The sequence below is a fragment of the Salminus brasiliensis genome, chromosome 18 (assembly GCF_030463535.1).
Source record: "Salminus brasiliensis chromosome 18, fSalBra1.hap2, whole genome shotgun sequence".
Classification (NCBI taxonomy): Eukaryota; Metazoa; Chordata; class Actinopteri; order Characiformes; family Bryconidae; genus Salminus; species Salminus brasiliensis.
The window spans coordinates 19,322,834-19,343,159 of NC_132895.1; the positions used below are offsets into that span (position 1 = coordinate 19,322,834).

Genomic DNA, 20,326 nt, shown 5'->3' on the forward strand with positions numbered 1-20,326 from the left:
ATGTTGTAGAATTAGGTCTGCAGTGGTGTGTAATGTGATAATTACAGATGTTGTAGAATTGGGCCTGCAGTAGAGGTTAATGTGATGATTACAGATGTTGTAAAATTAGGTCTGCAGATGTTGTAAAATTAGGTCTGCAGATGTTGTATACAGATGTTGCAGAATTAGGTCTGCAGTGGAGTGTAATGTGATGATTACAGATGTTGTTGGATTAGGTCTGCAGTGGAGTGTAATGTGATGATTACAGATGTTGTAGAATTAGGTCTGCAGATGTTGTATACAGATGTAGTAGAATTAGGTCTGGTGGAGTGTAATGTGATGATTACAGATGTTGTAGAATTAGCTTTGCAGATGTTGTATACAGATGTAGTAGAATTAGGTATGCAGTGGAGGTTAATGTGATGATTACAGATGTTGTAGAATTGGGTCTGTTGTAGAGGTTAATGTGATGATTACAGATGTTGTTGGATTAGGTCTGTTGTAGAGGTTAATGTGATGATTACAGATGTAGAATTAGGTCGGCAGATGTTGTATACAGATGTAGTAGAATTAGGTATGCAGTGGAGGTTAATGTGATGATTACAGATGTTGTAGAATTGGGTCTGTTGTAGAGGTTAATGTGATGATTACAGATGTTGTTGGATTAGGTCTGTTGTAGAGGTTAATGTGATGATTACAGATGTAGAATTAGGTCGGCAGATGTTGTATACAGATGTAGTAGAATTAGGTCTGCAGTGGAGTGCAATGTGATGATTACAGATGTTGTAGAATTAGGTCTGCAGATGTTGTATACAGATGTTGTAGAATCAGGTCTGGTGGCGTGTAATGTGATCATTGCACTTTTTATATATATATTTGTTGACTGGTCATGCTGTTGAGTGTGTTTGGGGAAGAGCGCCCCCTGTGGCCTGCAAGGTCACTTCGCGAGCACATTGCCATGTCACGTGTTGAGGATCGGGTCAGCTTGAACAACTAAATGTAATAAAGTAAGAGGAGACACAGAGAAGAGGCGACGACATGGACGGAAATCTGGTACAGAATCTTTTCCTGTGGACTGTGTAGGGACGGACGGACTGGTCGACTTGCTGAGAGTCGCCCTGCTGCGTGTCTCCTGCCCTTGTTCTGCTTCAGCTGGGTTTCGTAATCATGAAGTTGTTTAAGCTCCTGCTGAAAGATGTCACACCCAAAATAGAGTACTACTCCAGGTTCTCACCGTCGCCGATGTCCATCAAACAGTTTTTGGATTTCGGTGAGTAGTCTGTCTGTCCGCAAGCAGCCGTGTACCTCAGCCAGAGCGGGAGCTCCGCTTCTGAGAAGACACCCTGCGAGCCCACGCAGGGGGGCACACCGAGTGTCCGGTACATGTCCAGTATGTTTTCAACCAACTCTACCGCACTTTCTGGCCGAAAACACTCAGTGATGAGTGTAAGATAAGAAGATATCTGAGGTGAATTCGTCCAGTCTGTTTATTCTGGCTGAGGAATGCGGGCATGTTTTCTCAATAACGGGAAAGGGTTTCTCAACAGGTGTGAACATGACAGACGCTGGGGTGGGGTGGGGGGGGTGGGGTTACAAAGTGAAAGCTATAGGCAGAGAGCTGTACACACACACACACACACACACCCCTAAGCATGTTTTCAGAGTCGTGCAGTGCAGTTGAAATTAGAACAGTGGTCTTAGAGGTCCTACTGTTTTGCACATTTCTGTGTTTACCCTGCTTCAACATATCTAGTCCAGTCAGTCAGCTAAGTATCAAGTCTTCCAGAGTTTAGGGTGGGGTGGTAGAGCAGAACACCACTAAAATATGTAAGACACAGGGTCTTCTAGGGCCAGGATTGGGAAATCAGTGTTGTAGATCACAGGGTCTTAGCGAAAACATACCTAAATGTTAGCTTACATTTTATCAGTTTAATATTAATGACTTAACCTCTTTGACTTTTATGAGATGTGCTAAGAAACTTGGTTTTGGTTGGGTGATTAGTTTCTTAAATTCTCTACAGAAAAAATCAGCAGACACATATACTGGTTGAGGTCTCAAAGGCCCCATCTATAAAGGTGGTTGAATGTAATGGGTTTCCAGGGGCTTTGATTGTCTGATTGGTGTTGAGGGATCAATAACTTATCATAAATCATCACCCAGAAATAAAGCAGACAGGTAAATGGCGTGATTCTGAATTGTTTATTCTAATAATAATATTTTATTATTGATGTTCCTCTAATGTGAAAACCATATGACATTAGAGTCATATTATTAGAAATTAGTAAAAATGTCAATTTAAATATTATTGTTTCTTGCAAATTGTGAAGAAAATATAATAATTCAGCAAGTTTGCTGGTTACATTTTAATACAGTGCTAATTTAACACTAACAGTGTTAATTTAATGGCGGCAAATATGCAGTAAATGGTACAAATTCAGTAATAACATGAAAATTCTCATTTTAATGACATAATTCAAACTCACCTTGTTACAGAAGGACAGGGTTAAGACATTTCCTGTCTGTGTTTTTTCTGTTATGGTTTAAGTAATAAGTGAGATTTGAAATTCTTGTGCTTACAGCGTCAAATGTATTCAGACCAAATAAAGCCATGCTCAACATAACATGAAGGTTAAAGGTGTTTAGGAATTTGAAAGGATGTTGCCATTAAAAAAGGAACCAGAATGAAATATGAAATATGATATATGAAATATGATAATACTTTAAGAAATCTATAGAGATGACTGTAAACTTTAGTGCAGCCATTTTGTACTGGTAAGTACAGAGACACAGGCTCAGGTAAACATATAGTGCTTAAATGACAGAAAAGTACTGAAGTCTCAGCTTCCATTGCACCTACAAAACCTGTGGGACCTGCTGGCCTTCTGTGTTTTTTAATCAGTAGTAACAAACCTAGTTCAGCTCATTGAGGACCTGATCATATTCAGACCGAAAACCCTTTTTTGCAGAAACATTAAGCATTAAGTGCCCTGTTGAGTTTATTGTGGATGGAATACACACTGCCATGAAGAACATAACGCTAAGGTGAATGGAGAGATTTATCTGGCCCAGGTTTTTAGACGTAGTATCTTTCATGTCTCCTCTTCAAGCGATCTTGGTAGATCAATCAGCTAAACATAGTAAAGTATTTGCTGATATCAGCATTCATTACATGGCACATTTTCCTGGCAAGGCCAATTGCCCCTGACCTTTGAGGGGAAGCAGAGGTGCGTCAGTAAAGGAAACAGCAAGCACACACACACACACATCCCCCCACAAAGGCATACACACTGGCTCATGTACAAAAATTGTCACTTGAAGAAAGTATTACCCCATTGCTCTCTGTCTTTGTCCAGGTAGAGAGAATGCATGCGAGAAGACCTCCTACATGTTCCTGAGGAAAGAACTGCCGGTTAGATTGGCCAATACTATGAGGGAAGTCACTCTGTTGCCTGACAACCTGCTCAGTCAGCCATCTGTCCAGTTGGTTCAGAGCTGGTGAGGGGGCGGGGCTTGGTGAGGGTGGGGTGGTGATGAGTGTGAGGATAGTGGTGAGCACAGAAGCAAAAAAAAAAAAAAAAAGAGAAAAACGATCAGGCTGAAACTCTCTGATCATGGATTGCTAAAACTTTGAAAGTTGGATTCCCAGTGTTGGCAGAGTCCTTCATTGCCAGAGCACAAGTAGTCCTCCTCTGATAGACCTGCTCTGGTTTTGCCCTAATGGGAAATGATTGCTTAGGTGGTCCATGTTAAAATAAAGCATGTGAGAATCCTGTGCTAGCATCTGTTAGGTCAGTCCTAGCTATCTCCATCTGTACATTTTACAGTGAAATTTGGTATAATTCTTTTTTTTGTACTATTTTGTAACATAAAGAAAAATGAAAGATGTGTCATATAAGTGTATATTTCCAGTTTAGTTCTAGGAGTGATGGGGATTCTGATCTTGATTATGGCATTTTTATGATAACATGCCTACAAGAGAAGGATGTTATCATAGGAGATGTCTCTGAAGTTCTCTGTGTTGCTTATTAATAGTAGAATAGATGGCACCACAAAGTATCCAGCGCACAGTGAACTACTGCTGTAAGTCATTTTACACTCATTCAATAATGGCTAATTTGCTCTTTCAGGTACAGTCAAAGCTTTGAGGAGCTGCTAGAGTATGAAAACCGAAGCCCAAAAGATCCTCGCACCCTCAACGAGTGAGTGATGTCTCACAATCTTCTGTCACACTTTAAAAGCTAAAGAGCAGTAGTGTTAACTCTGGGTTAGATCCTTTTTGTTGTCTCATTGCTGTACATTTAATTCATGCTCTTTAAAGTGACGTTTGGTTTGCAGTCCATGTTTTATAAAAAAAAAAATGCAAAAAACAATACTGTACAAAAAAAGTGTTCAGAATATCATAATAAAAGAATATATCATAATAAAAGTTCAAAAACCTTTTTCTACCCAACAAATTTTGTAGTCTCTTAAAATGTCAGTTCTGCACCTTCAACAAGATTTCTTTCATTTGTTTCAGTGAGCCACAAGTGAATTATACAAAATGTAAGAATCTGTGTTTCATCATGGGGGACCTAGAAGGTTGACGATAAAAAGTTAATTTCAGTTCATCAAATTTGCCAAATTTGTGGCAAGTGGTTGCAAATGAATAAAATGTGTCATATGAACATGAATCTTGACTAAACACATGAAAAACACCTGTATTGATGTATGAATTTTGTGTAACCACTTGCCACAATTCAGCGATGATCCGTTTTTATAGTGGACTTATGCCTTTTCTTTTCCTGAGCAGGGCTTCTTTACATTCTTCTTCCGACTCAGTTTCCTAGACATTCTTAATCAGATTCGGAACAGACACAATGATGTGGTTCCCACCATGGCCCAGGGAGTGATCGAGTACAAGGAGAAGTTTGGCTTCGACCCTTTCATCAGCAGCAATGTGCAGTACTTCCTGGATCGCTTCTACACCAGCCGCATCTCGTTCCGCATGCTCATCAACCAGCATAGTAAGTGCCTCAAATGCTAGAGCTAGCAGCTTCAGATGGAATGAAATGGATTCTGCATCTTTGAAATTTGAATGCCTATTTATGCTTTATTTATAAGCATTTCTGTAATGAGACTTAACCCAAAGATTCTGGACTGATTGATTTAGTTTAGTAGAGACTTTTCTTAAAATGACATGTAAAATGAAATGTTTAATATCTTATAATCCAGCCTGACTCCCCTCCCTGACCAATCAGCTCCCAGCTCCTTTAAAACGCTGCAGTCAACTCACTGTTTGTGTAATAGGTGTGTATGTAGTGGAACAAACTCTGGACTGATATCTGTTATTATATCTGTTGTTGTTTCTTGACTACTGATGTGAAATAACTGGTTTTCAGTGAGTTGAATGCGATATGAGTTGGTTTGTATAGCATGCATATTAGCATTAGCCGGTTCTTTACTCAGTTCTGAATGCACTCTTCAGTGCTGGTTTTAAAAACAAAGAAAGGTGCAGGGTTCTATCACTGGTAAAACAGGGCATTTCCATGATAGGTTTTTAAGTTTTTACATGTGTTTTCATGTTCCACTGTAAAATAACTCCACACCACAAACTCTTTTATTTACCTTCTGAGAATGATCCTCAGTGCTGTCGGCTGGGAATAGTGTCAGCTCTATACAACGTTATTAAAACAAAGACTCAGAACTGGATTCGGATTTAAAATAGCCAATACCCGATCCACAAAAATATGCCTGGGTTGGCCCTGATCCCTAATTATAAATAGTAAATGTCATATGGGCCCTGGTGCATGAATTACAAATGCAGTGTTGGGTAATGATGCGTACATGAGGTTAATTGTGTTCTGTTGCAGCTTTGCTTTTTGGCGATGGCATCAACCCTGCACATCCTAAACATATTGGGGGCATTGACCCAACCTGCAACGTGGTTGAGGTGGTGAGAGGTATGAGCTTTCTCTAAAAGAACCACCCCTTAGCAGCATGTCTGTTTAATCCTTAGAAGGTTGGTGTATGTTTAGTGTCGTTCCACCAAAAAAAAAACCCTAAATACTCAACAAGAGTATTTGTTTACCTTACAACCTCAAACTGAAATGACTGAGGCTATCAGTCGTAGTAATGCTGTAATTATACTGGGCAGGGTAACATTGATGATTCAGCCGCATGCTCCGTTAATCCCTCTGACTGTCCTGTATTACTGTGCCCATCCTCCTTCAGATGCATATGAGACTGCAAAGATGCTTTGTGAACAGTATTACATGATGGCACCTGAGCTACACATCAAGGAATTTAACAGTGAGTTTTGGAGTTTGTTGTTGAATAGAACTGTAATGTGGTATCACCAATCTCACTGTATTACTCAAACACTTAAAACAAGTCTTACCAGTCATTATCTGATATGAATCTATGATATGATAGATATGGTCATTTCAACTCAAAGTAAGCAAGGCTTTGTTTATGACACACTCACTGTCTGTCTGTCAATGCAATTCAATATTTTCCAGCCAAGAAGCCAAACAGTCCTGTACAGGTGGTCTATGTACCATCCCATTTGTTCCACATGCTCTTTGAACTTTTCAAGGCAAGTACAGTCAGGTTATTACATGGTTTGGTGTCAGTCTCTTTGTTCTGAGGCAGTAATGCTGGATTGAATTTCGTAGAACTCCATGCGAGCTACAGTGGAGCTTCATGAGGACAGCCAAGAAGGACTTCCTCCTGTAAAGGCACTTGTCACGCTGGGAAAAGAAGATCTGTCCATAAAGGTGACTGTTCTTTCAATTGAATGAAGCCACTTCAGACAGAATGTTTGTTTTTTGTTGTGTTTTAGTTTATGCTCCTTAAAATGGGTTCCTTGATTATTAAACACACAGGAAGAAAGATGCAATGCTTCTACGACTGCAAATTTGATTTGTTCCCCACTCAAACTTTAATCACGCATTGATGGGTCTAGAATAGACCTTCCTCACTCTCGGTAATACATGACTTATTTAGTAGTATAATTAATATTATTTAGTAATTATTTGCTCGAGTTTTGCTTCATATACAAACAATCAGGTGATTGTTAAACAAATTAATTAACTATTAAAATTGTGTCCTGAGGATTCTGACATACACCACACCTGCCGATTTCTTGAAAAGGATTTTAAGACATTAATGCAGGGCAAAAATTGCATGTTCTCTATACTCCTAGGTCTGATTTTGATCGGCTGTCACTATGACCAGAGGATCGGTAGCTCGAATCCCAGTCATGCTGCAACCAGCAGCCATCGACAGCCGAGGCCCTAAAAGGAACACAGTTAGCCTTGCTCCCTCCAGGGTGGAGGGACGCCGCTGCAATGCTGTAATGCTGGGCACATAGCACTTTGTGTTAGTTGCCAGCTGGCGTTGCATTGGTGGCAGTTCGGAAAAAGAGGCGGTGGCTGGCTGCGCATGTGTTGGAGGAGGCATGTGTCGGCCTTCACCAACCCAGTGTCAGGAGAATGGTATGTAATAGGGGGAGAATGTGTATGGGTTGGGTAATTGGTGATCCAAATTTGGGAGAAAATAGGTAAAATCAGAAATAGAAAAACAAAAAACTTCCCAGGATCTGTATAGATAAATATACAAGACATACTTCTGCTATGTGAGGTTGCTGTTCTCACACTCTCTCCTGTTGCATCCATAGACTCTGTTAACTCCAATACCCAGAATCTCCCATTCTAACATCACCCCCACATGTCCACCAATCACAAACCTTCTAGTACATCCTTTTATTGTATAACCCTGTTTACTGTTTACCATTCTCATTACCTTTTTTGGATTGCCCTTTGAACTGGTCGGCTTGTTGTGTCTTGCCTTTCTGGTTTATCTGGCCAAATCTTCTCTGCCAATGCCAAACAGTTTATTCTGTAATTGACTTGTTTGGTGTTTGGTGGACTGGATGATTGAAGTTTGAAGAAACAAGACATATTGGCAAATTAACCATTTATTCATTTAACAAACAGGAAGAACCATACACCATGCGGAAGAACCATACACAGCCACAACAGTCTGGCACCTCCTCCTCATGCTGGTCACATTTACATTTATATTTAAGGCATTTAGCAGACACTCTTATCCAGAGCGACTTACAAAAGTGCTTTGCTATTTACCCATGAAAAACTTCAGCTAGTTTAAATAGACTAAAATTCGAAGATACCTCTAAGTTTAGACACTACTAAACACAAGTCAGTAAGGTGACCACTCTGCTATTCGCCCAAGTATTCTCGGAAGAGGTGAGTCTGCCTTTGATGTCAGCGAGCGACTCTGCTGTTCGGACATCCCAGGGGAAGTTCGTTTCACCACTTAGGCGCCAGTACAGGGGGATGGTGTATGGAAGCGTGTGGAAGAACCATACACAGCCACAACAGCCTGGCACTTCCTCCTCATGCTGGTCACCAGCCTGGGCATGAACAGCACGCCCAAGCTGATCTCACAAGTGTTCAGTGGGGTTGAGGTCAGCTCATTCCATCTTCTCCCATCCCAAATTCTGGAGGTAGTCTCTGATAAACCCCGCTCTGTAGGGGCGAGCGTAGTGATCTTGGAGGACAGAACAACCAAAACTTGGTTTTGCAGAACACCAGCTTGAAGTTGCCCTGTCCAGATTCTTGGAGCAGACACCTACTGACCATTGTAGCAGGGCCCATGCTCACAGGTGCTGCCAGTCAGTCTGTTACATTTACTATGGTTTGCGCCTTGTCCTTTGTTACACTAGCCAGCCTTATAAAAACTGAAGCATTGTTTTACATCTGCGAGCATCTGGTTGGTTTGCCCAGCTTAACAGCTGTTTATTCTCTTTATGTCTTTATGTTTATAGATTAGTGACCAGGGAGGTGGTGTGCCCTTGAGAAAGATCGACCGCCTGTTTAACTACATGTACTCCACAGCTCCAACGCCAAGACTTAATTCCTCCCAGGCTGCTGCACCCCTGGTAACCGCACACCAAGAAGTGCAGAGCTATTTGTGTGTGTATGTGTGTCTGTTGAAGTAGTAAAAATCTCACTGTTCTGCAGGCTGGTTTTGGTTATGGCTTGCCAATCTCCAGACTGTATGCACGGTACTTCCAGGGAGATCTGAACCTCTACTCTTTGGAAGGTGTAGGAACTCACGCAGTCATCTATCTAAAGGTGTGATCTTTAAAGCATACAAGTTCAGCCTTTTGTTTAAAATAAATTCACATGCAAATCAGTAAAGGAGAACGGGGCACAACCTAAAACAACTTTGAACAACTGATTTCTTAAAGTTATGCAAATAACCTACAATCTGTGCAACAAATTCAACCGTAATCTTGTTACAAGGACCTGTTGCTTATACATAGTTCAGGTTATCAAAAGTGGTTATAATAGGGGTTAAAGGCATATATAGTTAATTGTGACAGTCTGAGAGCTAGTTATAATATTCATATAAATAAAATAGTCATAAATAGTCATATCTATAATAGTGAATGGAGGCTGTGTCAAATACTGGTACATTAGCTATAGACTGCAAATTTTAATAACATATATTAACATAAAATACATTTAATGCACACAAAATCTGTGTGACTTTTCTGTCTTTTCTGTAAAATGGGAAGCCCTGTGTTTACTTTGTGTGGTTAAGCTGAAACAGCTGAGCTGTGTAATTGAGGCTGCACTTTAGCCTGTCTAGCCCTCAATAACTACATTTACCTGCACATCACAGCCTAAATTCTTAGTAGAACCTAAAGACGTCCTGTTGGCATGCATGTTCACCTAGATTACAAAGTCATTGTACGAATCAGAGAGTCAGCGATGTAATGATTACACGCCTAAATCTGATCTAAATTTTGAGCTAAGCGAACTCACATTAAAGCTAGTGTAGTGTAGTAGGTAACAGCACCTTCCCTGTAGCATGATTCAAATGTAGGCCTCTCTGGATAAGAGCACAAATGACGTACATTCTAAGAAAAGCTTGACAATGACCGGTGTCAGGTGTTTTTTACATGATCATAGCTCATAGATGCATTTTGAAACACTTGTTGTAAATGTGAATGTAAATGTGGAGACTGTGATTTGTTTAACTTGGTCATCAAGAACACTTGTGATGGAAAGGGGATACTTTTATAACACAAAAGCTTTAGTGTGAATCTACAGAAATCTGATTCAGTCAGGCTGTCAAATTTGCAAATTAACAATGATATTGCGAACCGAAGAAATGGTCAAAAGCTCATTCTCCTGGACTCTTTTAATGGAGTTAATTATTTTAGCTTGTGTTAGGTTGTGCCTTGCTCTCTGCTCACCGCTATGTAACATATACACAGTTTACCCCAAATGTACAGAATTAGTTTTACTGGTGTCTGAAATGTTCTTCTTTAGCTTTAAACTGGAACCACGAGACTAATGTTGTAAAGTAAAAAACACTTCTTGCCAGTTGTCAGTTAGCCATCAGTTAACATTGTGCATGTCTCTGGTAAAGGACAGTTGAATTTGAGGCCATTTAGAACATCCAAGCCACAAGACAACATAGTGTAATATTACACAGTATGCAGAATTCAACCATCAAAACTTTATACTCTAAGGTCTAACCAGGCTCTCAATATTGGCTACTTTCTCACACAGTTCTCATGATTATAAAACAAAACAAGCTAATTAATTAAATGTATTTTTTAATTACAGACACAATACTCGCATGTGAACATCATTCATTGTGTGGTTTCCGACCAATGACATGCAAAATTAAGTTATTAATTTAATTAAATTACTGATCTATTTTTGTCCATGTTATTGATAAGTAGATAAGTGTGTCATTTAGTGTGAGAAAGCACATGAGCTAGTCTAGATAGTATTACTAAACAACCTGACGCAGTGTGAAGCAAGTGTGAGATGATTTAGGTATGCAATTAGCAAAATGCTAACTGTTGTACCTAAAATGCCTTTATTTGTTAGCTACATTAGCCTCATAGCTCCAGGTATAAAACCTAAGAAGCAAACTTCAGGTTGCCAAACAAATGGCATGATGAGATTTTGGTTGAAAGTGACTCAACATGGAATTTTACTGCCATACTCAGTGTTCATTATTAAAATTTGAATGTTGAAAAAAAAATATTTAGGCATAATGCATCATAAGACATATTGCTGCCAGAAACAAAAGAGCAGAAATGAACTTTTACTTCATTCTGAACTGAAACTGTGTTTCTTCCTGAACCTTGTATGACGTATTGGCTAAGGGATTACATTTTGGGTAAAGGGGCATTTGTGTCTATTTATTTATTTTTTATTGCTTTTAATTAATTGTGATTTATTTTTACCCACTGTCAAACTGCACCTTCCCCAACACACAGGTCTTGACATTTAGACAAGTGTTTCTCACTGTGGTCCTCAGGCACTATCCAGCGAGTCTTTTGAGCGTCTTCCGGTCTTCAACAAGTCAGCATGGAGACATTACCAGTTAGGGCCAGAGGCTGATGACTGGAGCAACCCCAGCAGTGACCCACGGGATGCGTCCACATTCAAGGTCAACTCGTGACCCAAACCATTCTGCCATTCTGTTCCTTCACTTGTGTAGCTACAAAGCTAAAGTAGGACTGGAAGTACTCTTTGCAGGTTTGGTAACACCACTTTTTTTTTTTTTTTTTACAAATTTAAAGCAAACAGAGAACCAGAGAACTTCTTTTTCAAATGTTTGATTTGAATTTACCATTTAATAGGTCAACCAAGAATGAATAGCTTTATATGATGAGATACATGACATGACATTGTTACACCAGGACTTGTGTAGGATATCTAGTTACTTGTTACGCTTGTTACATACATTTCAAATGAACATAGTAAAAGAAAACGCTGCGATGCTAAAGGTTGGTATGAGGTATAATGCTTTAACCTGTGTATAAGTGTCTCTTTGCAGGAAGTAAACAATTTTACTTAATGCCAAGTATGCAGTCACATAATCAATGTGTATTTATTGGTTTACAGTAAAAAGCCCTATATTAGTTCTCAATACTCAATTATAACTCATGTGCATCTCATGATTTGAACCTAAAGTTATATTAATATTTCATTATTTAAAAACCTAATATGTCATAATGATAACAATTTACTATGTCGTAATGATGTCTTATGTATCTCATAATTATAACTTGCTATTGCACTAGTATTAATATGTCATAATGATGACTTGCTGTCTCTTAGTAAAATATGTCTTTATGTGTGGCAGAAATGGTAACAGGCTCCTATAAGAACTGTATTTTTCCTTTATCTTGTCTTTCTGTCTGAATTCAGAGACAGTCAGGTCAGGTACGTGTGTACGTTTTTATGATTAATGACTCTGAATATTACAAAGACTTTTTATTTTGGATTTTTAAGTCATTTGAGTACATAAACAGGTAAAGAGCGTGTAATACTTGCTATTTGTTATGAATGTAGTTATGAGAGTAAGGAACTGAAGTGGAAGCCCACATATAGGTCCTTAGGGTAAGGCTGTCACTACAGTCAGGTCGTTTGAACTGACACCCTATCAGTGCAGCACTGCTATGAAAATGCATTTAGGAGCTGAATGTCAGCCTGCCTATGCAGTAGTCTAGAGTGAGGTCATATGGTAAATAAATCATCGCTTGCTGGTGACCTCATTATTTTAAGCTTTGCTTAATCATCTTAACTGTGGTGCCTCATCAAAACAATTCTTCAAAGGTCATCAGGGGAACACAGTGATATTAGTAATGCTGTGGAAATACAACTTTCATTTTCTAGGAATGTGCAGTAAAACCCATGGACGTATTTATTGCTGTAAAGCAGTGCTACCAGACCCTTCTCTTTGTTTACCTTGCTCTAACACTGCCCTTTAAACCTCTACTGTAAGCTCATTATTTAGCTGATGAGTTGAGTCAGGTGCGTTGGAGGAAGGGAAGAGTAAAATGTGACTGGGACACACTGCTGTAAAGAATGCCGTCACAGAGCTATTTTTTTAAGGGAAATTAATAAAAATGTTCATTAACCTGCACTGGACATGCCTTTCTTCTGAGAACGCCTTTGTGTGCATGGCTTTCGTGAAGAATAATGTTATATTAAATTAAAAAATCAGACAATTACACACATAATTAAATTAGTTGATATAATTAATAAATTAAAATCACATCAATAAATAACATCATATCATATTAGTAATGTATCAAAATTACAATGTGTCAGTGTAGTGTCACATACAGTGCAGTGCTTTAGGTTTGAACAGTTGTTTTTATCTTCTCTCCTTAACTGCTGACGAGGAGGGCTCCTTAAGCAATGACAGGGGTCAGTAGGATGGGGGAGAGCAGGAGCGCCCCCTTGTGGGACTGCTGCTGGGTGAGCTGCGAGGGGACTGGTATGGAGACAAAGCCTGGAGCATACGTCCACTCCTCTCTTGGATCATATGCTGCAGAAACAACAGTGGACAGTGTTGTAGCAAGACAGTGTCGGTTATTACAGCATCCCAACATCTGTCTGACAAGAACTCATGAAGAATCACAGCTTGGCAGCTGTTTTAAATTTGTAGAATTTGATGTAAAGAATTTAAGCAGTGTACACATACAGAAACACTAGAACCCTAGATCAGTTTCAAAACTGCGTCACATCAAGAGTTCCAAGAAAGAAGATTTTCCTAAGAGCAAGCCACAAAATGAAGCACCGTAACATAACAAAATGCCAGTAGAATAGTGTGATGTGTCAGATTAGCCAAAAACACATAAAACCCACTGTCAGATATAGGGGTGGATATATAGAGCTGCTTGTGGTCAAGTGGTTTACATGAAAATTTAAGCGGCATTACGCCAGAATTGGCATTTCTTGCCATTTGCACTTTGTGCCACCTCTAAAGGACACACTTTTCTGGGTAAGCTGAGAGGTACAGAATCATCACTGACACTGACAGTGAAATAACCATGCAGGCTGAGGTGGTAGAGTAGTATTGCAGGATTTTACATGTGTATGACTGTTTAAGGAGTGTTATGCAGTTCTCGTGAGTGTCGTCCTGCCTGTTTTATCAAAGTTCAGTTAGCAGTGTGCTGAGCTCGCAGTAGCAACAACAGACATGCTTTTGAAGCTGCTTAAAAACTAAACTAAAATGCTAAAAAGTGTTAATAGTACAATGAATTCTGCTAAACACCCATTTTCTACCTTGTCTGTCTTTTCCCTGCCTGTGCCACAGTAACTAGTTGCAGAAACACAAAATCAAAGCTTTGCAATTGCATTTTCTGCCTATATATTAAAACCTAAGCAAAGACCCAAAGAAATAACAGGAAATATTCTGCCTTCTAAGAGGCCTTCTTAAATACTACAGAAAGCAGCTCAGGAGTGGCTTCATATATATATATATATATCACACTCACCCATGCGCCATCAGGGCCAAAGAGCTCCAGAAAGTTCCCAATAAACTCCCGGGATTTCTCCTCCCATTTGAAGATGAGGTCATGGCTCTTCTCCTCAACTCGATGCACTAAATGTTTGGACTTCTCTTCCACTGTCCTCACCGTCTCCTTCATCTTGTCCACCTGGTTCTGGAGACGATACTTTTTCTCCTATGAGGTTGCAATAAGGGAGAGACAGTGAAACTTGGGCTATGCATGGGGTAAAAGTGTATTTAAAAAAGCTGTTGCAGAGTGGAAGACAGAAACACACCAAAACAAGAAAAACAATGAGTCTAAGTGGGTTCTTAAAGGCTCCATTGCAGTGATATCAGAAGAACCAGTTTCTGTGACCATGAGACCCTTTAAGTCAACAGTTCTCTAGTTCTTCTCAAGTTTAATGAACTTTAACACACACTGGCTAAAATAAACATAGATCTGTGCACACCCTTCATTTATTCAATGCCCAGACAAAATGTTCATTAAGTAGAAGTTATCCATGTTTCCAAGCCAAGAACCATTAAGGAACCTATTTTTAAAGAACGTGTGTAAAACATAAATTAGAATTCTTACATTGATAAAACCAACGTTCAGTTCCCGGGCTGTGTAGCCTCTCTGTAGGTTCCTTCTTACGTAGACATCGTAGTCTCGGACTATGCGTGTGATGAGGTCAGAGGTTGAGATGCCTTCCGTCCTCTGAGTGGCTACAAACATTCCTAACACATAAACACAAGTCCAACATTTAATCCTTCATTATTTCATTCTTTCTGAATTATTTGTCTCCATAAAAACAGATATGACTAATGATCAGAACTTCAATATTCAGAAATCAGAAAACTCACTATGTTAAATGTTATATCTGAATTATCTGATTTTGGGAAATACAATGTCAGTCCCAACCTGCTGCTTTGATATGTTTATAGACATCATCTGAGCCAGCCGAGGTGTACGGGATATCATCATGGGCCACAAAGTCAATCTGCGTAAATGACACAACTGCTAAATTTACTTTCAGTAAAGTATATTTTACTGGTAGTAGCATCAATCACACAATCAAACACCAAATGACTCTTCTACACTTCTTAGTGAAGGTAAATGGTAAAAAAACAACACACATAGTCATACATTGAAGAAAATGATTCAATGCTCTACTGACCCTGTGTTTCTTCAGAAATTCAGGGGTGAGGGACCACGGTGCATTGCGGACCACTTCGTCTACATAGCGGCAGTGAATTAGGGCCTCGTAGCGTTCACCCTCTGTCATCACTGTGTAGCCTTTATACTTGTGTGTCAACTCGTCATTGCAAACTGAGACAGTACAAGTACAAAAGGACATTGTTAGATCTACTGTGCACAGTAGAACACAGCTCGATCTATTCAGTCTTCACAGGCTTCATTTGAACTTAGTGTGCAGGTGTGTCACAGCTGGCAAAAGCCTGATGCTTCTCTGCTGGTGGCCAGTGCATCAATGTGCTGTTTGTGTTATTGGACCCAGCATTTGTCGCTCACCTCCTACAATCAGGTGTGTGTTGGGGAAGAGATTCTTGGCTTGCATTAGAGCTCGTGCATGGCCGGAGTGGAAGAGGTCAAAGATTCCATCAGCATAGACCCTCACAGGCCGGTGAGCTGAAGAAGAAGAAGAAGAAGACTCACTAAAATGCTCACTTGTTTCATACGCTCATAAAAAATGTTCTTGGTTCATTTACATTTTCTGTTAGAAGAAACCTCTCTGGTAAGTATTAATATTGCAAGTTCAAAACTTGAGGATTGTCATTCTTAGCATGTTAACTGTATTTAGGTCTTAGTCCATTTAAATGCACATACATACTGTCACTTTCTACTAAAAAACATGTATATCCACAATAGTGATTTTTAGTTGATGGTAAAAGGGTTTTTAACTTTTAATGCTGGAAAAAAAAATCCAATGTGAAACTGTATTCTGTGTTTTTGAATACCCTGTTTTGTTCATGTATGAATGAAATACTGGCATAGTTGAGAGTGATTACATCCAACAAACAGAAAACTAAAAAGTTGAGTCTGAAAGCTTACTTTGAGGTGTCTCGTTCACTAAGCAACAGATAAAACACTGGAAATACTATAGAAATCCAGCTGATTTGTATCCAGTGTCCAGTAGCTAGCTATATAAAGCATCCCCTCAGTCAGGTATCTATTTACGTGGTTGTATAGGATGTGTTTAAAAACTTGAAATTGTCTGAGAATAGTGACTGTTTTAAGCAACAAAACAGCCTTGGCTTATAGCTTATAGCTAAAGTTTCTGTACAGGTAATACAACTGTACTTTACTACACAGGTAAACACAAAATCCACATCAATGACAGCCTGGCTGCCTGTTTTGGTAGTTTGGTAAGAAAATAAAATATCTTACCAGCTCGACAGCAAAAAAGCCAACTCAGCATGACACAAGGACTCTAACACGCTCTCTTTTGGCTTGCCAACTCAATTGTAATTATAACAACTGAAGAGAAATCAGGTGATCAGAAAACGGTATATGTAAAGACATGTGGCATGGCCAGAAAAAACTCCTGTGAAAACCTACCAGACCACTCTGTTTTTAGAATGAATATATTAGATATTGCAGGGATGGCAGGGATACCATTTATCACAATAGTTTGTCCTCTCTTCGCTCAGGAATACCACTGTTTTCAATTTAAACAATTAAAAAAATCTTGAGGATTGCTGCTTTAAAGAACTGCCCATGGAAAGATTCTTTAAAAACCCACTGTGATTCTTTGCTGATATCCAACGAAAAAAAAAAACTTTGGTACCCTTAGCATTCATCTCCATTCAGCCTTTCACTTTGTTTCAATGCACACTGCTACCATGAAAGATTGTCAGTCCACTTATGAACAACTGAGAATGACTTACCAGGAGTGCCACGCCGGGCTTGGGCTAACGTCAATTTATCGTGAGGGACATCAGAATCAGTGCCAGATGCTTTAGCAAAAATAGCTGGTTCTCTCAGAGTCTGTCGAAGAGATTGTACAGGGATGGAATTGATTTCCAATGGCAAATAGAAAACATAAACCCCAGAGTACTTGGATTGTGACTAAAGGTCAGAGTAAAGCAATCCAACAAACATTAGCAAACACCAATGTTCTACTAGGTACTAGTACAAATGGGGAAGAACATCCTAAAACAGTGTGAATGTTAAGAAAACATTCCAGAGCAGTGCTTGCACCTGCACCTGGAGATCTACTGGCCTGCAGATTGTAGCTCCAACTCTAATCGAACCACCCGATCCATCTAATTATTTCCCTCAGATCAGCTTGATTACCTAAACACACTGTTTTAGATTTGTGTTATAGGTGAAATCTGCAGGGGGGAAAGTAGAGCTCTACGAGGAGGGTTGACGAACACTGTACTAGGGACAAACAAACAATCACACACATACAGCTTTTGGATGTATTGGTGTTTGTTGGGTCACTGTGGCCTGCAGTGTTCCTTTCCAGAGAGAGAAAGAGAGCGAGAGAGAGAGAGAGAGAGAGCACAAAGCAGGCTTGTGTCAGATCATCAGACACAGGGTTTAGCTGGGTTGAGCTGGACTGGGTGATAGTGACCTGACCTGATAGTAATCTATCAAGCATTTCAATGGCAGTGGTAAGTGATACACCTACTGCCATAAAGATAGTCGCTCTCTAAAACAGTGTTCCTTAGTCCTGCTGTCAGGAGCCACAGCACTGCAAAGTTCTGCTCTAGCTCATGAAGAGCTTGATAATGACCTGATAAGCTCAATCAGGTGATTTGAAACATGTAATAATTGAAACAGTGCAGTGCTGTGGGTGTTAAGGAGCGTTAGAAAGCACTTTCTTACAACAAATTCAGAAACAGTATTTACAATATTTAAGCTTGAAAGATTTCAAAAATGCAGTGAGGCAGACATCCTCTCTCAGCAAAAGCCTAAAGCAAACCTGATCATCAGCATATTGTGGCTGTCAGAATCATCTTCCAGGTGGAAACATTTCAGCAGAATGAATGAATTTTCAATTGACGCCAAAGTAAAGATTTTGACTGTTATCATGAATCTATTCCCCATTATATTGGTATGCAATATTAAAAGCAGCTTGTTATTTTTTTTAAATTTTGTACCAAGTGACAATATGCTATTTTAATATTACTTATTACTCATTTTTGTTGAGTTAAAATATGTTACCGAAAGTATTAAGCATGTAAACTGGCTTACATTTTTTGTATGTACTGTTATATCAAATCACTAAATTTACTAATGCATTAATACACAAATATAATACACAAAAATACAAGATAATTAAATATGATTCATTTATTTCTGTGTGTCTCGAAACCAGGTGTGATACTTTCCAAAGTATGACATATTACTGCTACGTTTGTTAGCACAATAGTTGTCCTATCTGGAAATAGATAAGAAACTGCAATGATAAACACTCCATAGATGCGCAATAAATACACAAAATATGTACATGTACTTTAACTCTGTGATGTTGTCAGTGGCCTTTGGACCCTCAGCTGTTTAAAGGACACCCCCAGAAAAGCCAATGAAGAATAAAAAAAAAAGAGTGAGAGAGTTTCTACAGCATGCAGTGGCTGAGGATTTGAAAATGCTTGAGACCTAAGACCTAAAAGTACCAACCTGACAGTGACAATGTAAACTTTACATTGGATAAAAGAAACATGAAGAAAAGTGTCATACATCATGATTTACATGACATTTCCATTAAAATACTATATAACGCATGCTGAATGCAGAAATCTCTACTTAACCATTCACGTTTTGACTGACGTGGCTCTGCCACTCACTCACACACACACAAAGATTATGCAATAGCTGAACTTCCGTATGGCACTCTACTATTTCATGGTAATACCACAAGAGTTAATCTGTGTAGCAGGACCGTGGTAGGACTATGAATGGACCTGAATGAATGTGTATGCAGTGTGTGCAGCTGCCAAGTAGTGGAAAAACGTCCATAAAAAAAAAGAAAAATTATACTTCCCATGTAGCTCATTGCGTCATCTGTAAAGTGAACTTATGTGGCTAGGAATGACATAAAGGACTGGTTTGTCAGACATGGATTAAACCTGGTCTTGAACTTCACAGTATTTTGAATGCTGGAAAATATAGTCCGAGAAATAGTCCAAGACTAGGCCTAATATCTTTCTGGAACACCAGGCCAAATCGTATAAAAAGGTCTAATCTTAAGTTTTAGTTGGATCAGTCTTTCTTAAATCCATATGCACTGGAAGAATGTTATAATATATATATATATATATATATATATATATATATATATATATATATATATATATATAAAATAAACTTTTAAATAATACAAAAAAAAAACTTTGAACTTTTTAACTTAGACTTAGACTTAGACTTTAGACCAATGTGGGCCAATTTGTTCCTCAAACGAATGACTAAAGGCAGATTACTGTAATGTTAATAAGTGAAGCTAAACTGACGGAAGCTGGAAAAGTTATAGTACTGATTATAGTACTATAGTATTATAGTATAGTAGATTATAGTAGATTATATTATAGTATAGTAGATTATAGCACTGGCCTAACCCGTTTATTTTGTATAGAACTGCCGTATTAGAGTGATTTTTCTCATTTGCAGAAATGATTAACTGTGCTCATATAGAAAAAATGCAAAATCAGCAGCAGAAATCTCAGTACAGGACTCCCTGCACTTTTACCTGCACTGGTGGTGGTTTGCGGCGCGGCTGTGAATGTGTGCGGGACCCGTGGCGTCTCCTGTTCACCATGCTGGATGTTTCAGCTTCTCCACACAAAGCTTTCCACTGACACGCATTAATTTCTTTATAATGTGGACTAGAGACCTGCCCCGCCTCCTGCGCTACGATTGGCTGGGAGCTCGTGGCTAAGCGTGGTGGTATGAACTACTAACCAATCACAGCGCGGGATAAAGGGTCGTTCCAGCCAATCCTAGCGCAGGAGGCGATTTTTTTATTTCCCCAAAACAGATGGGAATCAAAAAACACGACCAACCGT

General features: G+C 39.1%; 2 protein-coding genes across 3 annotated transcripts; one reads left to right on the forward strand and one right to left on the reverse strand.

Moving 5' to 3' along the window:
- Positions 1–920: 920 nt before the first annotated feature.
- On the forward strand, positions 921–12,943 carry pdk3b (pyruvate dehydrogenase kinase, isozyme 3b). 2 transcript variants are annotated; one of them, XM_072661374.1, is made up of 11 exons: positions 921–1,249; positions 3,334–3,475; positions 4,108–4,179; positions 4,799–4,983; positions 5,830–5,919; positions 6,191–6,268; positions 6,478–6,554; positions 6,634–6,735; positions 8,808–8,921; positions 9,004–9,117; positions 11,330–12,943. In XM_072661374.1, exons 1-11 carry the CDS (start codon positions 1,147–1,149, stop codon positions 11,471–11,473), a joined length of 1,221 nt encoding a protein of 406 aa, XP_072517475.1. In that variant the 5' UTR covers positions 921–1,146; the 3' UTR covers positions 11,474–12,943. The 2 variants fall into 2 exon arrangements, with proteins under 2 accessions (XP_072517475.1, XP_072517476.1); XM_072661375.1 differs by having other exon boundaries at positions 9,036–9,117; positions 11,330–11,440.
- pcyt1bb (phosphate cytidylyltransferase 1B, choline b) lies at positions 12,295–20,095 on the reverse strand. Its single transcript, XM_072661376.1, has 8 exons — positions 20,011–20,095; positions 17,204–17,303; positions 15,828–15,944; positions 15,475–15,626; positions 15,219–15,297; positions 14,892–15,034; positions 14,304–14,492; positions 12,295–13,351 (listed from the first exon to the last, which is right to left on the reverse strand). Exons 1-8 carry the CDS (start codon positions 20,077–20,079, stop codon positions 13,232–13,234), a joined length of 969 nt encoding a protein of 322 aa, XP_072517477.1. The 5' UTR covers positions 20,080–20,095; the 3' UTR covers positions 12,295–13,231.
- Between the last annotated feature and the right edge of the window lie 231 nt (positions 20,096–20,326).